Source organism: Centropristis striata, chromosome 6 (assembly GCF_030273125.1).
Source record: "Centropristis striata isolate RG_2023a ecotype Rhode Island chromosome 6, C.striata_1.0, whole genome shotgun sequence".
Lineage (NCBI taxonomy): Eukaryota > Metazoa > Chordata > Actinopteri > Perciformes > Serranidae > Centropristis > Centropristis striata.
The window spans coordinates 32,265,662-32,292,438 of record NC_081522.1 but is presented as its reverse complement, the minus strand read 5'-3'; the positions used below and the strand labels follow the sequence as shown (position 1 = coordinate 32,292,438).

Genomic DNA, 26,777 nt, shown 5'->3' with positions numbered 1-26,777 from the left:
TAAAAATAAATTAAAAAAGCAGTTATAATCAATATAGAAAACTTTATTTCAAAATTATATATATATATATTTTTTTACAGTATTTAACAGGACGCCTGAAAAGAAAAAAATAATCCAATACAATCCAATCCAATACAATACAATCCACTTTATTTGTATAGCACGTTTAAACAACAAAAACGTCTCCAAAGTGCTGTACATAGAATCAACAATAAAACAAACATTTCCATATAACAATCAGCAATAAATAATACGTGTATAAATCTAAAATGATGCTATAAATAAAAAAATAAGGAAAAATCAGCAGGAAAATCCTCCTCAGAGAAAATAATTCTGTGATTTCTTTCTGTTTCTCCTCAGACTATCATTTTGGTGTATGTATGAACATGTTAAAACACACGAGAAAAACTATTTAATTTATGAATTTACAGTCAGACACACACACACACACACACACATACATACACCACACCCTGTGAGTCAAGCTCTTCCTCTCCGCCTGTCCTTGCAGCTTGCTTTCCTGCCTCGTCTTCCTCTGCAGTGAGACATTTCCTCAACCAATCAAAGCAAGAGGAGGACCCTGAACACACCGACCTCTGACCTCTGATCCCTGGCTCTGTGAGGACGTGAAAGGACAAAGTGGACACACAGCTCTGAGGTAACGTCTCCATCAGACTGAGAACGACCACAGAGAGAGTTAACCATAGTTATTATTTAATTATTATATTTATTCTGCTTTCTTAAACCATCAACCACAAAGTGTTTTTATTTATTACATTTATTATCTATTGTTATAGTTATTGTTTGTTATTAATTCAATATAGTTAGCATTTATTCATTATAGTTATTGTTTATTTATCATGTGTCGTTATGATATTAATTATACCGATATATTTATATTTAACTCTCCAGATGGAGTTTATTTAAAGTTGGAATAATTTTGTTTTTCAGACATAATCCTCTGTGAATTGAGGTTTCATTTTCATTGTGATATATTTGTAAGAGATTGATCAATAAAGTTTTTTGGAAGATATACACTTTACCTGGTAATAATAAATCACATTTTCACAATCATTTTATGGAAAGAGATTCAAAAATATATTTTATTCCAACTTTATGGGTGTCCGTATAACTTTTTATCTGTTTGTTTCAGTTTGAGGACCAGAATTGGTCCCCGGGCCCCACTTTGTAGCCCCTGAAGTGATGTGTGTGTTCGTGTGTATGTGTGTGTGTGTGTGTGTGTGTGTGTGTGTGTATTTATATCTGGGCTTGTCGAGGTTAAACAGCACGATTTCCCGCTGAGGGTGGAGCTTCCTCCAACACTTTTCAACACACACGCACACAGAAACACACACACACCTACACGTCTTTATGAGGTTATGTGGACCATGTTGTTTTACTTCTTTGTGGGGACCATTACTTCCACTGGAACTAGAAAGGTGCAAAAACTTTCGTTGTCATCAGGAGGGAGTAAGGAACAAGAATCTCACTTCAGAATGTCAGGAACCTCAAAAAGTTTAGGAAGAAAACTTCATTCATCTCGAACAATTTTATTCACAGCTTTTATTAATACAAGCTGTCAGCTCCTGTATTTATATGTTGTTTATTTAAAACTACAATATACTAAACTGTACACTATAATATATTATAAATTAGTTAACTGTTTGTTTGTTTGTTTGTTTGTTTGTTTGTGTCCTCTGAAAAACTAAAAATACAGTTTTCCATCTTCAGTTCAAAATAATATTATAAAATGAAACATCTGACAGAAGTTTTGATCAACAATAAGTTTGAATGTTTAAAGTTTTAGAGCAAAACATGAACTTTACCTGAACATCGTATATTTATTCTCTTGCATGTTTCATTCAAACATAAACCGTTCAGCTTTTAAGTTTATTCCTGATATGATTCTGCTTTTCTTCTGCTTTTTCATTTTTTTACTTTAAAGTTGCAGAAATTTCAAGACTACAAATTTTTTCTTAGCTTCTTAGCTTTTACAGTTTTACAGTTTAACTTCAGATAACTTAGCTTAATAGGGAACTCACAGTGGCTCTGCTTAGCTGGAATTTTCAAAATAAAGACCCCTGGATTGTAATTGCAGTTTACCAGTAGATCTGAGGGTGAGCGAGGTAACTTCAGCTCTAACCCTGGGTTTTCAGTATCACGAAGGTGGTTCTCTTTTAATCTGGCTAGATCCCCATGGCAACTCATGCTGAGAAGATAACCTGGTCAGGACCAGGTTATCTTCTCAATAAGAAATAAGTGTCTATAAAAGCACCGCCTACTAACCAATCAATTCTCTTGGAAAATGGCATCACCCTTTTTAGAGGATCCTGTGGACTTTGGTGCTCTGATAGTGTGAGGCTTTCTGAAGAGGTCGCAAGCTTTTCGAAGCCGACAAAACCTCTTAGAAACCTGAAGAATATTTATACTAGAAATGCAGATTCTCAGCAGGGAGAATGAGATACAATTGTAATAGTGTTGAGTCGTAGCTTTTCTAATGGATTATTATTATTTCTAATAAAGTCAGCAGTTCATTTGAACTTTAAGATTTATAGATTTTAAGCAATTTATTTTAGTTTTAGCTTCAGCATTCACATTAATATCTCTCATCTATATTATATTGTAATTCATCACATTCATTTCACACTTTTGTCCAAAGTGTTGAACAATAAGTGTTTAGAATAGACAGGAATCAGATTTCTCTCAGAATTATTTCACTTTCAGATGAAAAACCTTTAGCCTAAAGATTTCTTTTCTTTTCTAAAGTGATCTACCAGCATTATGAAGAAAAACTAAATGTTTTTACCCTGCAGGCTGCTGTCCAGAATGTGAAATGTTTCTTTAATTAAGCTTTGAGTAGAGAATCAGTGGATCTGTTCTGACTGTGTGGCTGAAAGTAAAATTTAAGAATTAGTGTCTGATTGTTTTAATAACATGTTTGTCTCCACATTGTTTTGTGTGTTCTTCCTCTGCAGGTTTATCAGAGCAGCTGAACATGTGGGATGGACTCTGGTATTTCCGACGACTCCTTCTCCGTGAAGCCTGAATAGAAGGAAACGCTGCTCGCTGACTTTTTCCTGCTCACAAAGACGCACTTCCCTTCAGCTCGGCTGCTCATCTGAAGCTGGACAACCTGCGAGGAACATGGACGCTACGATGCTGCTTCTACTCTCCGTCCTGAGCTCCAGCTGTGTGTGTGAGTACTGCAGGGGTGCTTGGGAGGGTGGTCTGGACCAGGACCAGGACCAGGACCAGGACCAGGACCAGGACCAGGATCAAGATCAGGATCAGGGAGAGGATCAGGATCAGGGAGAGGATCAGGATCAGGGAGAGGATCAGGACCAGGGTCAGGACCAGGGAGAAAGCAGACTAACATGTTCTGATTTGGTGTTTGATCAAATACAAACATCTTCCGACTTTTTTCAAAAAGAGATTACACAGTAAAGGTGTCGTATTAACTAGCAGTGGTGGAAGAAGTATTCAGATCTCTTACTCAGTAAAAGAACTAATACCACACTGTGAAATTACTCCACTACAAGTAAGAGTCCTGCATTGAAAACATACTGAAGTAAAAGTACAAAAGTATCAGCATCAAAATGTACTTAAAGTATCAAAAGCAAAAGTACTCGTTATGCAGAATAGACCCACTCAGATTGTAATATATTATTATATTATTTGTATTGATTAATTTATGCAAGCAATGTTTTAATTTTGTAAAGATAATGCTCATTTTAACTATTTAATATACTGTTGACTTTAAAGTGTATAGTAACTTTTAATTTATCATATTTTTTATGTTAAATCTCGACCTGAAAAGTAACTAAAGCTGTCAGCTAAATTTAGTGGAGTAAAAAGTACAATATTTGCCTCAAAATGTAGTGAAATAGCATTATAAAGTTACATACAATGGAAATACTCAAGTAAAGTACCTCCAAATTGTACTTAAGAACAGTTATTGAGTAGATCTACTTTCCACCACTGATAATAAGGAGCGAAGAAGTACTCAGTGAGTATGAGTACTGTAGCACAGGAAACAGCATGTAACTCTCTTAGTACTTTTTAAATTACTCAGTTTATATTGAATAAATACAAAAAGTAGTAAAACTAACAATCTTCTCCTTTCTTTCTTTCTTTCTTTCTTTCTTTCTTTCTTTCTTTCTTTCTTTCTTTCTTTCTTTCTTTCTTTCTTTTACTACCAGAAAACATTAAAACTGATCGATTTTTACAAATGTTTTACATTTTGATTAATCAAAGTACTTTTCTGTTAAAATTTCTTAAAATAAATTCTAAATAAATTAAGTTCTGTCTGTAAATGCACCGTCAGTTATAACACACAGTAATGATGTACTCAAAGAAAGTTTTATATACTCACTATATGGTGTCAGTTTTATTAATAAGTACTTTATTTATTCAATGTATACTCTCTGTTACACATTTTACTGAAGTAAAAGTATCAGCATCTTCAGAATAAACTCAAATAATGAGACTTTATCTTTAGAGACTATTATTATTATTCAATCATCTCAGTAGAGGAGACGAAGTGCTGCATCAAAAGTACTAATTCTACAGTGTAGAAATATTCTGTTGCAAGTAAAAGTTCTGCGTTCATAATCTAATTCAAGTAAAAGTACAAAAGTATCAGCATCACACATCATAAGTACTTAAAGCACATAAAGTAAAGTATTTATTCTGAAGAATAATACATATTATATCATTGTATTATAATTATTAAGCCGTTATTCTCACATTCATTATTTTATACAATCCATTATGATAATAATTTTTTATTATTCATAATATTTACTTTTAATAATCTGAATCTGTAAAGAAACTAAAGCTGTCAGAATAACGTAGTTTTAAAAGTTGTCAAGTAAAAAATGTAAAGTAGCATAAAATGGATGTACTCATAAATCCAAATTAGACTGTTATTTAGATTAGTTAAGATGAAAAGATAAAAAATATTAAAGTTTAGTGAAGTTCTGTGAAGTGATAAGATATGACTTTATTTATCCTGCAGTGGGGAAATTTAGTTGTCACAGCAGCTCAAGATACAGACACACAGATATAGAATACAGGATAAGGATATAAAAAATAAGACATATACATACATTCTATCCACATTATATACATGCATTTCTGCTATTTTACATTTATCACTTAAATGTATATTTTTGTGTTTGTTTGTTTCCTGACAGTACTTTGCATTTTACAGATATTGCATATTGGAGAAAATATATTTTAGCATGTTCAATAGGATAAATAAGTTGTTGCATGTAGTAGTAGTAATTATTATTATTAGAATAAAAAATCATTATATATTGTCACCCTGTTAAAATAATCGCCTAACTCATTTTTTCAAGTTTTGCAGGAAACACAAAAAACTTCACCAAAAGTGTAACATATGACATTTATTGATCATTTCACTCAAAAAGGATGTAACAAAGGATGGCTATTGGCATAGTAATAACACTGTGTGTAAATATGTAACTTAAGAGAAATAAATGACTTTGGCAATTTTTGAACATACCATTGTGACTTAAGCAAGATATGGTAACACTTTATTTTGAAGGTGTCTACATAAGAGTCACACAAGCCTGTCAGAAACATGACATGACAAGTATCATGAGCATTAATGTTACTTCAAAGTGTCATTAATGTTCATGACACATCCCATGTCATGTTTATGACACGCTCATGTCACTCTTATGTAGACACCTTCATAATAAAGTGTTACCATATCTTGCTTAAGTCACAAAGGCATGTTCAAAAAATTGCCTAAGTCACATTTTATTTTGACTTAGGCATAATAAATCAGCTTAAGTCACACACTTGACATAGGCCATTATCTTAAAGGGGTAAAATCACATGATCTGATCAACTGAGGATGTAGGTGATTTTACCATAGGTGGCCGGCGTCATGAGGAGATGATTTAGGCAAAAAAAAACAATTTTCACAAAAAATGACATAGCCGATTATTTTAACAGTGTGACGATATCTGATCACCACAGAAACGTTTTATTTGTCTCTCCTCAGCTGGTTTCCTCGTCTCATCCCCCCCGGACAGCTTGTGTCTCTCGGCCCAGGGTCAGGTGGTGCTCCTGGGACGCTGTGATGTGACGGACCCCACCCAGCAGTGGACGTGGCTGGGCGGAGGCCAGCTGCTCCACGCTCAGTCCTCCAGGTGTCTGTGGGCCGACCCCAGCACCCACCTGCCGCTCCAACACGCCACGCTGAGCGGCTGCAGTACTGCGCCGGCGTGGAGTTGTAACAACACGGACGGTGCATTTGGATTGGCTGATGCTCACCTCTACCTGAACAAACAGGGGACACGTGTTGTGATTGGAGGAAACCTGCAGACGTCAGAGTGGAGAAAGTACAAGGTTGACTCAGGAGGGAATCAGCTGATCACGTCTTTATGTCCACAGACAGGTAAGATGAGACACGACACACCTGTACAAAAATGTATGATTACAATAATTGTGTTATTAGTTATTTAATTAATACATTTTTTGTATCATTTGTGGTATGCAGTGATGCGAAAAGTATTCAGATCTCTTACTTAAGTAAAAGTACTAATACCACACTGTGAAATTACTACACTAGTAAAACACACTAAGTAAAAGTCCTGCATTCAAAACTTACTGAAATAAAAGTACAAAATATCAGCATCAAAAAGGACTTAAAGTATCAAAAGTAAGTAAATAAGTACTTGTTATGCAAAATGAACCTACTCAGATTGTTTTATATATTCCAAATATATTAAGGTATGGGTCATTTTAACATCTTGATATACTGCTATATGCTTATATAATTTTTTAAAAAAAGGCTACTTTAAATTTATCATATTGTTTATGTTATCTGCCTCAAAATATAGTGGAGTAGAAGTATAAAGTTACATAAAATAGAAATACTCGAGTAAAGAACAAATACCTCAAAATTGTACTTAAGTACGGTACTTGCGTAAATGTACTTTGGTACATCCCATCACTGGTGGTATGTATATTTTTATAATTTATATAATAATAATAATAATAATAATAATGATAATAATAATAATAATAATAATAACAACAATAATAATAATAATAACAACATAGAAAATAAAAACATTCATATATATAATCTATATCTATATCTTTATCTATCTAGATACATACTATATATATATATATATATATATATATAATATAAAATAATACGTATATAAATGTATTTTATGCTGATATTTTTGTACTACTTTTGTACTCAAGTAAATAATGTATATGTATTTCTACACTGTAGTATTACTACTTTTACTGCAGTAATGCTCTAAGTTCTTCTTTCACTTCTGCTGAGACGACAACAGCTTGAATATTAATAATATTTAATGATAGTTAAAGTTTTAAACTTGGTTTATATTAAATGTTGTTTGAAGAGCTGAAGTCGTGACTTTTTGAAACAATGCAGTGAGTTCCTGAAGTGTACCTGAGGTGATGATACCTGTCAGGAACAGGAAGTGAGTTTGTTCAGGACTTTCCTCACATTGTTTCACTCAGTCAGGCAACAAGAACGTCAGAGCTGCTTCCTGTCAAAGTCTCAGCCAGCGTTTCTCTGTCAGCTTCTCTCTTTAATGGCACATAAATAAAAAACAAACTCTGTGACACTGCATCTGAACATCTGCATCACATTCTATTATCCACCAGTATATTGTTGGTTCTAAAGTAATCACTATAATACTATAAAAATACTACATTTAAACATGAGTCACATGTGTAACTGTTCAGGTGCTCCTCAGAAGGTCATTGACATTGTTCTTTGTTCTCCTAACAAAGAATATGTATTTTATTTCTCAGAATGTTTAAAAATTTCTAGTTCAGAGATACAAGTTGTTGCAGCAATTTCTCGGGGCTAATACCATTTGTTCCACAGTTTTGGTGCAAACATTTGCCATTTTTAATATCAAGAATTGATAAAAATTTTTTTTTTTTAAAAAGGTTAAAAATGTTGATACATTGTAGATTTCTGTACTTTTGAGCGACTGTATGGTGAGTGGTTGTCAACATAGTGTGGAAAGCCATCATCTGAATGATCTAGGTTTCTAGTTTGTGGTTGTAAAATTTCATGAAGCTGTGATTATCCTAGAGGTCACAACAGCTCTTTCTACACAAGTTTTACTAACTAACATCATCATGCATAAAATTTGGCTCACTGAATCGACAAAAGTCTCAGCTCTCCAGTCATACCCGATTTATGGATCAGAATTTTAAGGGACCCCACAATGCACAAATATTCACAAGACAAAATTGCACATTGTACTGCAGGAGGAAAACTGCATGTTATCAGCATAAAGTGGGCATGTCTGTAAAGAGGAGACTTGCGGGTTCCCTTAGAACCCAATTTATTCAAATATCTGGAGGTCAGACGGACATATCAGTTATTATGTCATGTTGGTAAAAATGTATTCCTAGCATTAAGACTAAGGCTCCTTCTAAAAGACAAAAAGTTGGTGGCAGGTCTCAAAGGGTTAAAAACATGTGAAACAAGTCAGTTTAGAGGAATTATTTTCATTTGTAAAAGGTGTTGAAGGTAAAACTAAGCCAAGTTGTTCTTGACATATATTTGTATATTTCTCCTTATTTTTCAGACTCCACTTCTGTCTCCAACATTTTTTATTCCTCCACACATAAACCACTGGGACTCTCCAGCACTGTCGGCACCATCACAAGTCCTGCCCTCACTGACGAACAATCATCAGACACAGCGAAAACCCTCTGGACCACCAGAGACCTCTCAACCTCAGAGGTCCACAGTCCAATAACATATGTGAACAACATCTCCAAACCTCAAACAAGGAGGTCGGTCTCTGCAGACTTCAGCCCTGATGATTCAGTCACAGAGCTGTCGCCTCTAAACAGCAGCCATGTTGTCTCCTTAAGTCCAGCTGTGTCCACCACTGACAGGTCTGTCTCGGAGAGTACTGACGTCTCGGAGAGTTCGTCAGCAACAAACATTCTTCTGCTCAAAACCGAAGCTGAGACAACGTCAGGACTGCGAGAAGTTTCCACCGAAAGAGGAGATCCTGAGACTCGATCTGCTCCTGTGACTCTGGTTTCTTCCACAGGTTCTTCAGAGACAAACGCCACTCATCTTCTCTCATCCAAAGTCACTACTGAGGTCACGACTGAGGTCACGACTGAGGTCACCTCCGAAATCACTAATAAGGTCACTGCTGAGGTCTTGTCTGAGGTCACATCTGAGGTCACGTCTGAGGTCACCTCTGGTGCTACTGTTGGTTTATCTACAGAGTTGAACCAAAACACAACTGATACAGCACATTCAACCACTGACAGGATCCTTTCACCTGCTTCCACCTCCACCGAACCTCTACCTATGACGGCTCACTCACTTTCAACAGCGGATCTGACATCGAAATCCACCACGGTCACACGTCCACTGTCAACCCCTGAAGCCCTGCAGAATGTTTCCCAATCTTCACCAACAGCGACACTGCTGACAGTTTCTACAGTTCATCTAAAAGTCTCAGTGGCCAATGAAGACGCTCCACTTACATCCTCCACAGCCGGAAGGATCTCCACCTCAGCTCCAACAGTGACAACTACGAGTCTGGCAAGCACACCTGCAACTACAACCGAACCCATGACCACACCTACAACCCAAACTGAACCCACCACAGCACCTACAACCCAAAGTGAACCCACCACAGCACCTACAACCCCAAATGAACCCACCACAGCACCTACAACCCCAAATGAACCCACCATATCACCTACAACCCAAACTGAACCCACCACAGCACCTACAACCCCAAATGAACCCACCATATCACCTACAACCCAAACTGAACCCACCACAGCACCTACAACCCCAACTGAACCCACTACAGCACCTACAACCACAACCGAACCCACTACAGCACCTACAACCACAACCGAACCCTTGACCACACCTTCAACCCCAACCAAACCAACTACAGCACCTACAACCCCAACCGAACCAACTACAGCACCTACAACCCAAACTGAACCCACCACAGCACCTACAACCCCAACTGAACCCACTACAGCACCTACAACCCCAACCGAACCAACTACAGCACCTACAACCACTGAAACTGCAGTCATAACAACAACCATTAAAACCACACCACCCATCACTCCAACCACCATTACCAGTACCCCACCTGCAGCTCCAACAACAACCACGACCACCACAGCTCCTCCGACTACAACTACACCTCAAACCATGACTTCAGGATCAACCGCTACAACTGTAAGTGTTCCTGTTGCTTTACATTTGAAATCTGGTTGCTGCTGTGTTGTTATTGTGGTGCATTATCATAACTACTTTCAATCCCATTAATCTTTGTTATGACGCATGGACAGCAGTTTGGGAATCCTGTAGATAGATCTCCTCAGAGTACACACAATGTTGTTGGGAGTCGGGACATAGGACTGAAATCTTTTTTTTATTTTTTATTTTAAACAAGAAAACAATGTGGTGCGCCAGGTGACGTTTGAAGCTAAAATGTGGCTCTCCAGGGGAAATTTGACCTGAAACGTGACACTCCAGGGGATATTTGGAGCTAAAATGTAGCGCTTAAGATGATATTTGAAGCTAAAATGTGGCGCTCCAGGGAATATTTGAAGCTTAAAATGTGGAGCATCAGGTTACATTTGATGCTGGAATGTGGTGCTCAAGGTGATGTTTGAAGCTAAAAATGTGGCGCGCCAGCGGAAATGTGGCGTGCCAGGTGATATTAAAAGCTGAAAATGTGGAGCACCAGGTTACATTTGAAGGTAAAATGTGGCACTCCAGGTGATAATTAAAACTTAAAATGTGGCGCTCCAGGTGATATTTGAAGCTTAAATTGTGGCGCGCCAGGTGATATTTAAAGCTAAAATGTGGAGCACAAGGTTACATTTGAGAACAGGGATTTCTGTGGTTACTTTAATAGCCTAATGCTGGTTGCACAAAATGTAACCAGCTGTTCTGCAGAGTGTAACTGACATGACAGTGTCATCATCACTCCAGTTAAAGACTGCAGATAACTGACTTGCAGTTTATCCTGGTTTTTCCTCTTTAGAGAGTTGATCTGAACCCTTCTGGGAGGTAAAAGATACAAATTTGACAGACTTGTTTGTCAGCTCTGTGGAGTTCTCATTTAGTTTCAGGGTTAGCTGGTGTTTTATCCTCCTCCTCATGTGGTTTGCCAATTGGCAGTAAAACACATATCTGGTCAGGAAAGTCTGGACTTCACTGTCACTCCATTTGTTTTCTTCCCTTCTTTATGTTACCAGCTGTGCTTTGTAGATAACAGGTTTTTAAAAATGGCGTTTGCTGGTGCTGCATTGGCTGTGTTCAACCAATCACTGTAATGTTCGGTCACTCATGGTTCCTCCTGTACTGGAAGAGTACAGCCTCTGGAAAGTCCCTGAACATGACTTTCCAAGAACGCCGGTTCCTGCGGTGCGGACATAATAAAGAGTTTCTTAGAACTGAAATATTGATCAAACTCATGAATGTTTATTCAATATGGAGTTGTTTCTCTTCGAAGCTTTTCTATTATAAGAGCCTTTGTCTGGCGCTCTAACTCTAGTTCCACTGTAACAATAGCGATGTTGTGATTGATGGAGCTCAGTTTGAAGCTAAAGGTCAACAGAGAAAGTTGGAGGCAGGCAGGAAGGAAGGCAGGGTGGGGCGAGGGTCTGTTCACAGCGCAGCCAAAGTTTAAAGATCGAGTTTGGACTGACTGATTAATGAAATCTGCAGCTTTTATATGAACAGCAGTGAGACTCCATCAACTGAGGAGGCTGCAGATGTGACAAACTGAATAATTACTGACAGATCTTCATCACTTTATATTCTCGGTATGTCAGCTCATCAGCACCATTTGTATTTTCTCTTATTTAAACGGATGGATTTAAATCAGAGGCCGCAATGCTCAGCTGCAGTGCAACATGCTGGATATTTTTATTTTGGAGCATAAACAAGGTGAGTGACTCATGCCTTGAGTACAATCAGAAGGCTACCTGCTCAAAACACCTGGAAATCAACGGTCAGGGCTAACATACACTATAAATAAAAAATAAAAGATAATGCCTTCATTGTTCCTGTAGATTTAAAATAACACAGCAGCCATTTTTTTTTAATTTTAGTAAACTGTCAGTAGGATTATTACAGTTTGATTTTATTAGATATTAAATGAATAATAGTAATAAGTAATAAGGAGGCAGGGTTTTAAATGTAGCTGGAATTTAGTGTATTTATTAATTTATTAAAAATGAAATGTATCTAATATGTATTAAACAAAATACATAAAAATATGAATGTATAATAATAATGATAATAATCAGTATATTTATTAATTGATTAAAGATTAAATATATATAATACTTATTAAATAAAATATGTAATAAAATATACATAATACATTATTATTAATATTATTATATTATTATTATTATAAATATAACTATTTTTATTAAATATTAAATATAATGCTTTTTTTCCACACCGATGTTTCAGCCTCAAAGTTACCTGACCCTGGAAACATATGGATCTTACTGTCAGAAGTACTCTCTGATACGCTGTGATTGAATATTGATTATCAGGCTGTGACCCCCAACTTTTATATTATGCACATTTTATTATTTTAATCTTTCATATTTTACTTGTTCTTTTATTTATTTTTAAGAATGTAGTTCTGGCTTACCTGTTGTGACGTCACTTCTCATTTCAGGCCTCCCTCTGCTCTGTGAACATCACAGACGTCACTTCGACCTCCGGTTCTGTCTCCGTGTCGTTCAGCAGCGCCAGCGTTTCCTGTAACTTCAGCCTGATCGCTGATGGTGCCCCGCAGGCATCTGCTCGCTGTGACCAGGACGGAGCGTCGGCAAGCAGCTTCACCTGTCGTCTCGCTGGTCTGCAGCCAGGGACTCTGTACCCATTAACTGTCGTCTCAAACACGGACGGAGAGAGGAGCGCCACGTCGGTGCACACAGGTGAGAAGCAGAGTATCTCATATATTCATTATGACTATTATTTATTTATTATTATTATAAAAATATATATAAATATATTACTATATTTAATAGTCTAATTATAATAATAGCTTTTGTTACTGACTTATCTTTATTATCATAACAGTTTATTTAACATACAATTAAATTAAAATTAAGTTATTCTGACAGAAACATCTGTTGCTGCAACACAAAATTCAAAGAATTAGAGTTCAGATTCACACAGTTCAGATTAAATAATTCAGATAAATGAGTTCAGATTAAAGTGTCCAGATTAAAGTGTTCAGATTACAGTGTTCAGATTAAACAGTTTAGATTAAAAATTGAGATTCACACAATTCAGATTCACAGGGTCCAGATTAACTATATACTCACGACCACTACATTAGGTACACATTGCTAGTCTCGGCTTGGACCCTCTTTTGCCTTCAGAACTGCCTTAATTCTTTATGACATGGATTCAACAAGGTGCTTGAAACATTGCTCAGATATTTTGGTCCATACTGACATAATAGCATCACACAGTTACTGCAGATTTGTCTGCTGCACATCCATGATGCCAATATCCCGTTCCACCACATCCCAAAGGTCTATTGGATAGAGATCTGGTGACTGTTGAGGCCATTGGAAAACAGTGAACGCATTGTCATGTTCAAGAAAACCAGTTTGAAATGATTTGAGCTTTGTGACATGGCATGTTATCCTGCTGGAAGTATCCATCAGAAGTTGGTACACTGTGACCATAAAGGGATGGACATGGTCAGCAACAATACTCAGGGAGGCTGTGGTGTTTAAACCATGCTCAGTTGGTACTAAGGGGCCCAAAATGTGCTAAGAAAATATCACCCACATCATAACACCAGCAGCAGCAGTCTGAACTCTTGATACAAGGCAGGATGGATCCATGCTTTCATGTTGTTTTTCCAATCTTCTGTTGTCAAATTCTGGTGAGCCTGTGCAAATTGTAGTTGTAGTTATATTTATTATTATATTTATTATTATTTAGTTTATAGGTGACAGGAGTGGCAACTGGTGTTGTCTTCATTTATTTCAAGGTTGGACATGTTGTGTGTTCAGAGATGGTCTTCTGCATAACCTGGTTGGAACGAGTGGTTATTTGAGTCACTGTTGCCTTTCTATCATCTTCAACCAGTCTGGTCATACTCCTCTGACCGCTAGCATCACCAAGGAATTTTAGCTCACTGGATATTTTCTCTTTTTCGGACCATTCTCTATAAACCCTGGAGATAGCTGTGCATGAAAATCCCAGCAGATCAGCAGTTTGTCTGTCTAGCAGTCAGGCATCAACAACCATGCCACGTTTAAAGTCACTTAAATCATCTTTCTTCCTCATTCTGATGTTCACTTTGAACTTCAACAGGTCGACATCACCATGTCTACATGCCTAAATGCATTGAGTTGCTGCCTTGTATGCGGCTGATAAGATATATGCATTGTCAAGCAGTTGAACAGGTGTACCTAATCTTGTGGCAGGTGAGTGTGTATATATATGTATATACACCCATATTTTAGAGGAGACAGGTGTCTCTATGGCTTATGACACAGATCAGGATCAACTCAGAGCTGCTGAATATAAAATCCTGCGTACTAGCCCTTTAATAACACTGCAGCTCTCTAACAAACAGCTTCATCTCAAGTGTTTGTTCCAGAAACTTCCTGTTTCCTCACATTGTTTCTGCTGCAGCACATGTTTCAATCCTTACATCTATCGATCTTTCTAATTTATTGAATTTTTAGGCACCTAAATTTGTTTTTGGGAATTGTCAAGGTCTTCAAATATTATTTTAAGTCTACTTATTTTACTTATCTACATACATAAATGTACTGTGAAGTAAAGAATTTTACTTTTTAACTGCAGTACTTTAACTTGTAGCCGAGTACTTTAGTATTAGTACTTTTCACACTTTAGTTGTCTCACTTTAAGAAGAGACCTGTATCTGTCTCAGGGGACATCTGTCTCCGTGCTGTCAGCGTTGGACATTTTGTCCACAGGATGTCTCAGGAAGCAGTGAAGTGTCCTCAGAGAGGAAACATTATTAACAGCAGGTCACAGTTGAGGCTCCGCCCCCACGCTTAGTTTCCTGTCCGTTGCTGGCACAAGGAAACGTCTCCGAAACAATCTGATCGACCTTCAGCTGCACACAAACACAGGATACACACACACACACACACACACACCCTCTGAACCCCAAGCCTTTTCATGGCGTTTTTTGCTCTTTTTACATTTTACTAACTGTGGCCTTGTATTTTACCGCAAAATATAAAATCTATAAGTCGTTCAGCTCTATGGAATCAGCACAATCATGGCTAGAAGTGGGAACAACTCAAACATGCTCAAACATCATTTACAAAGAAAAAGCACGAGTTGAAGTTCTCCGATATTTTTTTTGCCCACAAGTGTAACAAATATTGGAAAAAAAGTTTGCTCCTCATATTGAACCATGTTTCCAGCCTCTCCTGTCCTCTCTTCTCTGCTCCGTTTAAACAGATTTTCGGTGAATATTTGTCATGTGACCGTTTGTCTCAGCAGAATCAAAATCATGGCTTCACAGTGTCAGTGAGGAGCAGAATTTAGAATGTTTTTTTTTTTTTTAACAGGATCTGGTTAGTGCATATGCTTTATTTTTGGTCAAATTTTAAATGAGAGATGATGAATAAAGTGATTTTGACAGAAATATTACAATTTTTAGCTTGGTTTTAATTACTTTTTCAACTTTTGTAACAGATGATCTATTCAAGGAATGTCGGAAAGTCAAAACTCTGATGATAATGCTTGTTTTTACATTTTCTTTCTGTGATAAACAGTGTTTTTTGGTGATTTCTTTATCGAAGACATATGTTTCAATCCAGCCAGTGGGTTCAAACATTAGGTTAGATTGTCAGTTTATTTCAGGAATTCAGTTTATTTGATCTGATAATGATAATAATAATAATAATAATAATAATAATAATAATAATAATAACAAATAATAATAATAATAATAACAAATAATAATAATCAAAACAAATAATAATAATAAAATAAAAACAAATAATAATAATATTTTTTGATACTTATTGCATTTTAATTGTTTATGGAAATATAAAATGTAATGAGTTGAATGACATCTTTAGACAGGCGCTCCAACTGACCTCTGATCTTCTGTCCTGTCTCAGACCCCGTGGCTCCAGTTGGGTTGGAGGTCCAGCTGGACCCGATCCAGGCTCAGTGTAAGAGCCGGTCTGCAGTCCATGCTGGTCCTGTAGGTCTGCGGGTGTCCTGGTCTCGGTCTGCCGGTCACGTGGACTGGTACGATGTGACTCTGGAGGACTCCAGCTCCGGGTCTAGGACCAGTACCAGAATCATGGACTCTGCAGCCCCCCAGTCCGGGTTCACCTCGCTGGTCCCCGGGACTCTATACACCGTCAGCGTGGTGGCAACCACCGGGGACAAGAGCGCCACACCCATCAGCAAGACTGCCGCCACAGGTTATTAATTTATTATTATTATTCTTTTAATAATAATCATGATACTGTTATTACTATACTGTATTTATGATCAGGACGGCTCCCACAGGTGGGATTTCTATAAATATTGTTAGATTTTAATTGAAAATTGTTCATAAATAACATAACTTCCTTCAGCTGCGGGAATGTTAACTCCTCCAACGTGTCTCCGTCCTGCAGCTCCGTCTCCTGTATGCGGCCTGCAAGTGGTGTCCTTGTCCTCGGACAGCCTTAGTGTCTCGTGGTGGGCCGGTCCAGGTCAAGCCGAGCGGGTCCGGGTTCTGCTGACGGATCAGGACAAGGTTCTGCTGCAGAATGTCACTCTGAGACACACGGAGACCGCCACCAAGCTGGAAGGCCTGCAGCCAGGGACCAAGTACACCGTCACTGTGGTAAGAGAGGCTGCAGGCCTGCAGAGCAACACCTCCACACAGGCCGTAACAGGTGGGTATTTTGGTGTGTGTGTGTGTGTGTGTGTGCTTGTTCTTCTACTTTTCCTTAAAGTTTTCAGATTAATATAATAGTTTTAAATGAGACAGAGTTTGAAAAACAATGAAAATGAAAAACGGTACAGACTCAAATCAACATTATTCAATAAAATGCTGTCATCAGCAGCTTCCTGTTCCCTGTTCCCTGTTCCCTGTTTGATCTGCAGGTACAGGTAACAGGTGTGTTTTATGAATGTCTTTACTTTGTTTAAGTTTGGGGGCTCAGATGGTTTACAGTTTGTCGACAGTTGACTATGTTTGATATGAATGTGCAGCTTTACTTAAGGCCTACAGCCTTCAAAGTAAAGCTAAAATGAATGTTAATTAAATCACAGTATCATATTTTTGAATTGTCGAAACAGTCGGAACAGATTTGGGGGAGATTTTTTTTTAAAAGAAAAGGAAAAAAAAGAAGTAGCTCCAGAGATGAGCCCTGAGGCACACCTTCTGTCCTTATCAGAGAGACTGATGAGACTGATGAGAAACACATCGACTTCTGTGGTGATGAGAAGAATTAAACCAAAGTAAAGAATGATAATAATAGAACAATAATAATTAATACGTTTCTTTCACCTCTGCAGTCCCCGCGCTGGTCTCAGATCTGAGGTTGGACAACTTTGGCAGCTCAGACCGTCTGCAGGCGTCCTGGGTCTCACCTGAAGGGGGCGTGGACGAATACCTGGTGACCCTGTCGGCTCTTGGTTCAACCACCCAGGAGCGCCGCCTACTTCCCAATGTCACGCAGGTGGTCTTTGAGGATCTGATGCCCGGTCGCAGCTACCAGCTGAGAGTCCGTACCACGGCAGGAGGACGGAGCTCTGAGACCAGGTCCAGTGGGAGGACAGGTAGCGCACATGTCCACCACAGGTGTCTCAGTCTGTCGTCTCTGTTTTAATGTCCCCCTTCCTGTTTCAGTCCCTGAGCCGGTTTCGTCTCTCTCCGTGGCGACCAGCGGTAACGGCGGGATGCTGAGGCTCACCTGGTCACCGCCCAGAGGAGACTGGGAGAACTACAGCATCCTGCTAAGGAACGGCTCAGTGGTCCTGGTGAACCGGACCATCAGTAAACTGAGCCGACAGTATGCCTTCTCAGCGCTCCAACTTGGCCTGGTGCCGGGCCGGCTTTATGACGCCGAGGTCACCGTTCACAGCGGCACTCTGGGTAACACGGCGCTCTGCAGCGGACGTCTGGGTCAGTTCACATTTTATTCATGTTGAGTGATATTTACACATCCAGAAAAAATATATTCAAATGAAAATAATAAAATATACGGTGTGATAATACATCATTTTCTGCAGCTCCTGGTCCTGTGCAGCAGCTGGTCGTACGTCATGCTGATGAATCCACTTTGAGCGTCTCGTGGAGTCGGCCGGCTGGCGAGTGGGACGGCTACACAGTGGTCCTCAAGGAGGTGGATCCTGTTGCCACCGTGGCTCAGAGGGTCCTGCCCTGGGAGGCCAGAGAGTGCACCTTTAACTTCCTCACCTCGGGACGCCGCTACACCATCACTGTGACCACAAACATTGGCAACCTGAGCAACTCCGCCTCTGTCAGCGCACGTACCAGTACGTCTGATTCAATCCAGACAACTACAGTCATGGAAAAAAGATTATTAGACCACCCTTGTTTTCTTCAATTTCTTGTTCATTTTAATGTGTGGTACAACTAAAGGTACATTTGTTTGGACAAATTTAATGATAACAACAAAAATAGCTCATAAGAGTTTAATTTAAGAGCTGATATCTAGCTATTTTCTATGGTTTTCTTGATAATAACCAAAATCATCATCAAGAAAACCATAGAAAATAGCTAGATATTAGCTTATTTGTCCAAACAAATGTACCTTTAGTTGTACCACGCATTAAAATGAACAAGAAACTGAAGAAAAAATAATATTTTTCTAATTTTTTTTCCCATTACCTTTTTTTTCATGTTCAACTCCCATGATCCCTCGCTGCTTCACTCTTTAAAAAAATCACCAAAAATCCACTGTTTTCCATAGAAGGAAACTGTGAATAATCAGTTAGCTGCAGGACTTTAAAAAAAATATATATATACATACATTTTATATATTGCAGTGCAATATATAAAACAAAAACAAGGCCACAGTGAATAAATTGAAACTCTTGGAAGTTGAGTGCAGAAACAGCAGTATAAAGTCTCTCTGTGTCCTCAGGTCCCGCTCAGGTCTCGGTGCTGCAGGTCTGGAACCTCGGCAGCACCGACAGCCTGCAGGCACAGTGGGAACGAACCTCCGGAGACATGGACTCGTACCGCGTCCTGCTGGTCCACGACAGCAGCGTCATTAAGAATGAGAGCGTGGACGCCGACGCCACCAGCATCACTTTCCACGCATTGAGACCCGGTGCCCTCTACAGGGTGGTGCTGACCACCATCAGGGCCGGACAGACATCCAGACAGACGGTGGCAGAGGGACGCACCGGTAAGACTGAATCTGTAAAAATAAATTATATTAATTGAAAAATACATGTAGAAATATAAAGATCAATAACAAAATACAAACGAATAATTATAAAATATTTTCTATGGATATATTTATACTTTAAAAAAATACATATTTATTTTTTGCATATAAATTATTTTATTTTGATTTAATATTTTAATACTTATTTTTTATTTAATATGGATTTATTCACCATTTAAGAGTTGCATTAAAGTTTAATTAAGTATCAAATAATATAATAATAAATAATAAAAAAGGCACTAAATGCATTATTCACATCTGTTTATTGACTATTGATTCACTATAGTCATTCCAGATTAGAAATCTGTTTATTTATACGTATTGTCTTTGTTGCAAGGACAAGAAATTATGTAACAACATAACAAACAATAAGACGTGCTCACGTGTGTGTGCGTGTGTGTGTGTGTGTGTGTGTGTGTTAGTCTAACAGCAGGATATTATTGAAAAGCAGGAATTTTTCTGGAATTTTCAGGAAGTGTCGACAACAACAAAAGACAACCTGAAGGTCCAATCAGTCAGACTTCCTGTCAGGACGAGCTTCATTGTTAAATCATTTTACTGCTGGAACATTTCTCCTCAGTCACTTTCAGAGATCAAACAAACCAAAATATAATGTGAGAACGTGACAGTTTTTATTATCAGGTTCCTCCCAAAACTTTATGATAAAAACCATAAAACTGGTTTAAATACGTTTTTCTTCAAACGAAAGCTGAATGTTTCCACTAGGGATGGGCGTTTGGAAACCAACTACCAACTCAAGCATCTATAAGGTTAACGATCAATTAATCGATTAATCGCAGCATGCGTACATAGGCAAAATTAAAAATATATGCAGTACTATGCAAAAGCATGTTTTGATAACGGACGCTTTTATTTTGAAAGGACGAAAAGTGACTTGATCCTGTCAATCATAACGAACTCAAGTGAAGTGATACTGTAAAGATAACGTCAAGGAGTTCAATGTTTTATGTTTTAGCCCCCGAAGAGGCATGAGGTCAGTTTTCACAGTAATCTTGCATATATAAATGTGTTTTGTGTTTTAATACGTTTTGGATAAAATTAAACCTAGTAATTCATGCTAGCAAGGTTTGATACAGTAAGCTAGTTTTGCTCCAATGAATCCTCTCGTATTTCTGTGTGTTTTATAATTGTTATTGCAATTTTCAGTTTGCAAACTGTAGCTTTATCCAACTGAATTTTCAGCTCATTGGCTTATTCATGTACGGCCGCAGAACTGAACGTTCGGCCGTGTTTCAGTTCAGTGAGTACTGATACACAGTTATAGATAAAATTAAAATTAAAAAATACACAATTCAATTAAATATTCCACGTGATCGACCAAATTCTTAATTCTTCTTTTCTTTAATAATAAAATAAACAGAGATTTAAACAAAACTAATCTGTAAGTGATACAAAATAATAATAAACATTTCATTAGATGCGTACCTACCTGTCTCCCCTCCTGTCTCCCTCCCTCAGTCCCTGCTGCAGTGGGTGAGGTCACGGTCAGTAACAACGGTCGTATGGACTTCCTGAGTGTGTCATGGCGTCCGGCTCCAGGGGACGTGGACAATTATCTGGTGACACTAAGCGACCACCAGAAAACCCTTCACACCGTCTCCGTTTCAAAATCCAGTCCAGAGTGCGTCTTTAACTCTCTGGTGTCTGGACGCCTCTACAACATCTCCATCACCTCCCGCAGCGGCACCCACCTCAACCACACCTTCGTCCAGGAGAGGACGCGTACGTACATCCCAAAATACATTTTTTGCTGAAACTCCGGAAATCAACTCAGGTTAATTCTTGTTTGAGAATAAACTCTATTGCCTTCAACTCTTACTTACTTTACTCGAGTACTGTAATAAAGTACAATTTTGTGTTACTTGTACTTTACCTGAGTATTTCCATTTTATGTAACTTTTTACTTCTACTCCACTACATTTTAAAGGCAAATATTGTACTTTTTACTCCACTACATTTAACTGAGAGCTTTAGTTACTTTTCATGTTGAGATTCAACATAAAAAATCATGATACATTTAAAGTGATTTGACATTTTTTAAATTAAACCTCATAACAGTATATTAAGTAGTTCAAATGAGTCCTATCTTTACAAAAAAAAATAATTAAAACAATTCTTATATAAATGCATCAATACAAATAATCCAATATTATATTTGGAATATATAAAACAATCTGAGTCCATTCTGCATAACGAGTTCTTTTACTTTTGATACTTTAAGTACATTTTGATGCTGATACTTTAGTACTTTTACTCCAGTAAGTTTTGAATGCAGGACTTTAACTTGTGATCTGGATACTTCTTCCACCACTGTTGCGATCTGCAGGTCCGTCTTCATTCAGTATTTCAGGGTGTAATTTAACCCTTCTCCTCTCTCAGAGCCGTCACAAGTCCAGAACCCGACAGCAACCCACGCCGCTCGCGAGGACTACCTGAAGGTTTACTGGCGCCACGCTGCCGGAGACTTTGACTTCTACCAAGTCTTCATCAAACACAACAACATGTTCCTGCAGAACAAGACGGTTCTGAAGACACAGCACGAGTGTGTGTTTAACGGCCTGGTGCCCGGCAGACTGTACACGGTGCTGGTCAGCACCTGGAGCGGGAAGTACGAAACAAGTGCCTCCACCCACGGCAGGACCTGTGAGTGACATTTGACCCTCTGAAAAACTAAAATTTGTAAAGATGTGTAAAATGAACAGCCTGTTCTAAGGTCAGCCTCAATTTTAACTTTGATTTTATTTCAAAATTACCCTTGAATAGGTTTATAGATGCCTGATCAGGTTTAAAAAATAATTACAATTAATAAAAAAACTAGATAGAATAGAATAGAGAATGCCTTTATTGTCACTGTACACATGTACAATGAGATTTAAGAGCTGACTCCAGAAGCAGTGCGACAATAAATAAAATACATAAAAGATATACTATATAAACATAAACACACACATACTTAGGCAAGTAAATGTAAAGAAAAAAAATATAAGGTATAATGTAAAACATAGGCAAGAAAGGGAGGTAAGGGGCACAGTCTTCAATTCAATTTGCCATGATGCTATTTAGTGTTCATAGATATATTGCACATTGAAGGACAATTTATTGCACAAATTGTTGCACATTGCCGAAGAAATATTGAACAGTAATAAGTCCATATGGAAAGTCAGTGCATATGAGAGTTCAGGGTTGTTATTACAGCTGTGTGCAGATGGACTAACCTCTGCTGTTTGTCCTGCAGTGCCAGCAGCCGTCCGGTCCCTGGCCCTGGCTGGATGGACTACTGAGGACCTGCGGGTGACGTGGAGCGCTGCTCCAGGTGACGTGGATCATTACGAAGTGCAGCTGCTGTTCAACGACATGAAGGTGTTTCCACCGATCACTCTAGGCAGCGGAGTGGGAGAATGTGTCCTGCCCTCGCTCACACCCGGGCGGCTCTACAAGATCCTGGTCTCCACCTTCAGTGGCCCCAACCAGAGCGCCCAGTTCATCGAGGGCCGCACAGGTCAGAAGGGGACGAGATATTTGTTCTGTCTTTGTAGGACAGTCTATAACTAGAACATTCCTTCTGAAATGTTGATGATGTGCCAGAGTTTTACAATACAGCCATATCCTTAACTTCCTATTAAGTTAGTTTGTTGGGCGTTTATTTTCAAAAATGATTTAAAAAAAAAAAAAAAAGATTGGCACAGACCCAAGGTGAGGTGTTTCTGAAAACTTTTCAAATCAAATTTCACGTTTCCCCATCATTTTCAATGGGAAATTTGATCACAGATTTTTTTCTTCGATTTTTACGAAAAACGGTGAATCTCATTCCACATGTTTTCATATATCTTTTTTTTGTTATCAAAGATGAATAATAATCATATAATAATATAACTATGTTTATATAAATATGGCAAAGATTAAATAGTGTCACTGAATAACTAGAACCAGCTGCTTCAGGTCTCTGTCCTGTGATGTAAACATGTCCCGTCTCTCCTCAGTTCCCAGTAAAGTGAAAAACATACACGTCAGTAACAGCGAAGACAGCAGCAGTCTGAAAGTGAGCTGGACTCCCGGTCAGGGCGATGTGGACGGGTACTCTGTGTTCCTGTACAGACTGGACAGACAGCTGGACGTCCGGCCCGTCCTCAAACACCACAACGAGGTGACGTTTGGCTCGCTGCAGCCGGGACAGACGTATAGCGTGACGGTGCAGTCGGTCAGCGGAGAGCTGCTCAACAACAACACGGCCACAGGACGCACAGGTACTGCACTGTACTATGCTGTCCTACACCATACTGCACTATTTTATTCTATATCACACTGTACTACACTGTATTACAATGTACTGTTCTGTATTTCCCAGTACTACACTGTACTACAAATTACTGCAATGTACTACACTGTACTACACAGTACTACACTGAATTAAAATGTACTGTTCTGTATTTCACAGTACTACACTGTATTACAATGTACTGCACTGCATTACTCTGTGCTATACCATACTACAAAGTACTACACTGTACTACATCATACTGCACTGCATTACACTGTATTAAACAGTACTACACTGAATTACAATGCACTGTATTTCACAGTACTACACTGTACTATGCTGTACTGCACAGTACTACATAGTACTACACTGTATTACACTGTGCTCCACACTACTACACAGTACTATGCTGTACTAAAATGTTCTGTGTGGAAAATCTGATTCATAGTATATTGTGTGTGATTGTGTGGTGCCTGGTTAGAAAGAGAATGGTTAGTTTGCATGCAAGGCAACAACTGGAAGAGTTGGTTCTTTGTTGGGTTCAGTCTGTTGCTAGCTGTAGCTCCTGTTGCTTTCAGAGTTAGCTAACAGACTTTGTCTCCTAGTCCAAGGTGCACAGATGAATGAAATCCATCTGTGGTATACCTGTGGTGCCAACATACAGTACCTGATGCAGTATTATGTGTCCTCAGTGCCGTCAGCGGTGGCGGAGCTGCAGGTGGAGGACCTGGGATCCACTTGCAGCCTGCAGGTGAGGTGGCAGGAAGCTCTGGGCGTCTCCGATGGTTACGTCCTGCAGCTGCTGGACGACCGCGGTGTTCTGCTGGCAAACGACACTCAGCCTGCCGGGCACACAAGGTTCAGGTTCGACCACCTCACCCCGGGAAAGAAGTACAGGATCCTGGTCCAGACCACCAGCGGGGGGGTCCACAGCCCGGGGGTCAGCGCCGAGGCTCGGACACGTAAGACTTCACTAATTAACCTTCTGAGTCTCTGAAGCCTTCTTGTCCTGCTTGTATATACCACTTAAAAAAGGTTTACCATGCCACAACCTCACCTAATCATTTTTTCACTTCACTTTTGGACACAAGAAAACACAAAAATACCCCATAATAAATGTAGTAGAGTACAAAGTACAATATTTGCCTCTAAATGTAGAGGAGTAGAAGTATAAAGTTACATAAAATGGAAATACTCAAGTAAAGTACAAGTACCTCAAAATGTACTCAATGTATGTAAAGTTACTTTCCACCACTGCGTGCAATAATGAAGTTGTAATATTTTTCCTGTGTTTTATCCGTGTCAGGTCCTGCAGCTGTCACGGATCTGTCCGTTAAAGAGAACACCACCACCAGTCTGTCTTTCCGATGGGCTCCACCTGATGGAGAGTTCAACCTTATCGAGGTCTTCCTGTATAAAGGAGAGGACTCGCTGCAGGAGAAGCGGAGCAACCCCTCTGGTCAGCAGTGCTCCTTCCAGGGCCTCAGACCTGGAGCGCTGTACAGGGCAGTGGTGGTGGCCCATAGCGGCGAGCAGACCAACCAATCGGCTGTCTGGGCCAGGACAGGTAAGGGGGGCAGTGTTTCCTTAGTTTGGATTCACAGGTTCGTAAAAAAAAGGCTTTTTTTTTAATTTTTGCCCTCCATCTCGTCTTCAGTTCCGGCAGTCGTAGCGTCTCTGAAGGCTCACAGTGGAAACCAGTCTGACGCTCTCTGGGTGACCTGGACCCATGGCAGTGGAGATCTGAGTGGGTACCTGCTGACCCTCTACGACCCCGAGGGCTCTCAGCGCGGCGAGCAGCGGCTGGGCTCTGATGCCACAGAGTTCGTCTTCTCAGGCCTCGTACCCGGACGACTGTACCGTGCAGAGGTGCTGAGTCTCAGTGGAGAGCTGACCAACAGGGCCAGCACACTGGGACGAACTGGTGAGATGCTATTCCTATTATATCCTAATGTATGGAAGAATTATACTATCTTAATTCAAGAGCGTAGATTTTCAGTTTGAGAGCATCATTTTATTCCTTTTCATTGGCACAGCTCCTTCTCATGCTTACATTTTGTGCTCGCACTCAGATTTATGCTGCTGTCTTTCAAAATGTGTGCTTGAACTCAAAAATCACATGCTTGTGCTCACATTTCTTCTTCTTGAACACAAACATTTCCCTCGCATTCAAATATGTCCTCAGATCTAAAGTCTGCGCACTCAAATCTAATGTCTAATGTCTCAGAACAAGCATGTCCTCTCAGGTTGAGGTACCTGCTCAGACTAAAGGATGTCCCTCCCTGCCATTAAATTAGTGTGTTTCACCAGCCAATAGGGAAACATCTAGAGTGTGGACCAATCAAATGACGGATGCCGTGTCTTGGGTGTGTTCCTTTAACCCTTTTTTGAGGTGTTAAGTACATTGCTATCTATTGCATTTTAAACCATAGCGTCGATTTTAAACTAAAAATCTACGCTCTTGAATAAAGATAATTAAGGATTAATTCTTCCATACTAATATCCTGGAAGTCTGAGCCGTCATCAGTAATCTTCTTCCCGCCCTCTGCAGCTCCCAGTCCGCCGACCTCCTTCCTGTTCGGCGGTGTCACCAACACGTCCCTGGAGCTCACCTGGAGCGGCCCCGTGGACTCTGACTACGACGACTTTGACCTGCAGTGGCGTCCTCGCGACCGGCTGTCCGTCATCAACCCGTATCACAGCCGCACCTCCGGCAGCCGCATCCTGAGGGGCATGTTCCCCGGACGCCTGTACACCTTCAGCCTCCGCAGCGTCAGTGGCGCCACTGAGCCCGGGGCCCCGCCCACCTACAGCACGCCCATCCACAACAGCATCCGCACCAGTAGGTGTAACACTTTATGTGATCCGCAGACAAAGGAACAAAACACAATTTAAAGAAAAGTTTAAAGAAATACAGAGAAAACACTCACCGGTACAAGAGTATTAGTACTACAGTGTGTGTGTGTGTGTGTGTGTGTGTGTGTTAGTACTACAATGT

The 26,777-nt window shown here is 39.3% G+C and overlaps 1 protein-coding gene across 1 annotated transcript in view; it reads left to right on the top strand.

Moving 5' to 3' along the window:
• Window positions 1–611: 611 nt before the first annotated feature.
• LOC131973815 (receptor-type tyrosine-protein phosphatase beta-like) overlaps window positions 612–26,777 on the top strand; it is a 33,958-nt gene continuing 7,792 nt past the window's right edge. The window contains exons 1-19 of the mRNA XM_059335904.1: window positions 612–658; window positions 2,976–3,196; window positions 6,035–6,430; window positions 8,625–10,270; window positions 12,741–13,002; window positions 16,198–16,509; window positions 16,708–16,971; window positions 17,597–17,860; window positions 17,931–18,206; window positions 18,314–18,580; window positions 19,192–19,458; window positions 20,980–21,243; window positions 21,901–22,164; window positions 22,757–23,020; window positions 23,502–23,765; window positions 24,472–24,741; window positions 25,086–25,346; window positions 25,437–25,703; window positions 26,331–26,621. Of these exons, the coding sequence (XP_059191887.1) occupies window positions 3,145–3,196; window positions 6,035–6,430; window positions 8,625–10,270; window positions 12,741–13,002; window positions 16,198–16,509; window positions 16,708–16,971; window positions 17,597–17,860; window positions 17,931–18,206; window positions 18,314–18,580; window positions 19,192–19,458; window positions 20,980–21,243; window positions 21,901–22,164; window positions 22,757–23,020; window positions 23,502–23,765; window positions 24,472–24,741; window positions 25,086–25,346; window positions 25,437–25,703; window positions 26,331–26,621 (6,151 nt within the window). The 5' untranslated portion in view covers window positions 612–658; window positions 2,976–3,144. The remainder of the gene's footprint in view (window positions 659–2,975; window positions 3,197–6,034; window positions 6,431–8,624; window positions 10,271–12,740; window positions 13,003–16,197; window positions 16,510–16,707; window positions 16,972–17,596; window positions 17,861–17,930; window positions 18,207–18,313; window positions 18,581–19,191; window positions 19,459–20,979; window positions 21,244–21,900; window positions 22,165–22,756; window positions 23,021–23,501; window positions 23,766–24,471; window positions 24,742–25,085; window positions 25,347–25,436; window positions 25,704–26,330; window positions 26,622–26,777) is intronic.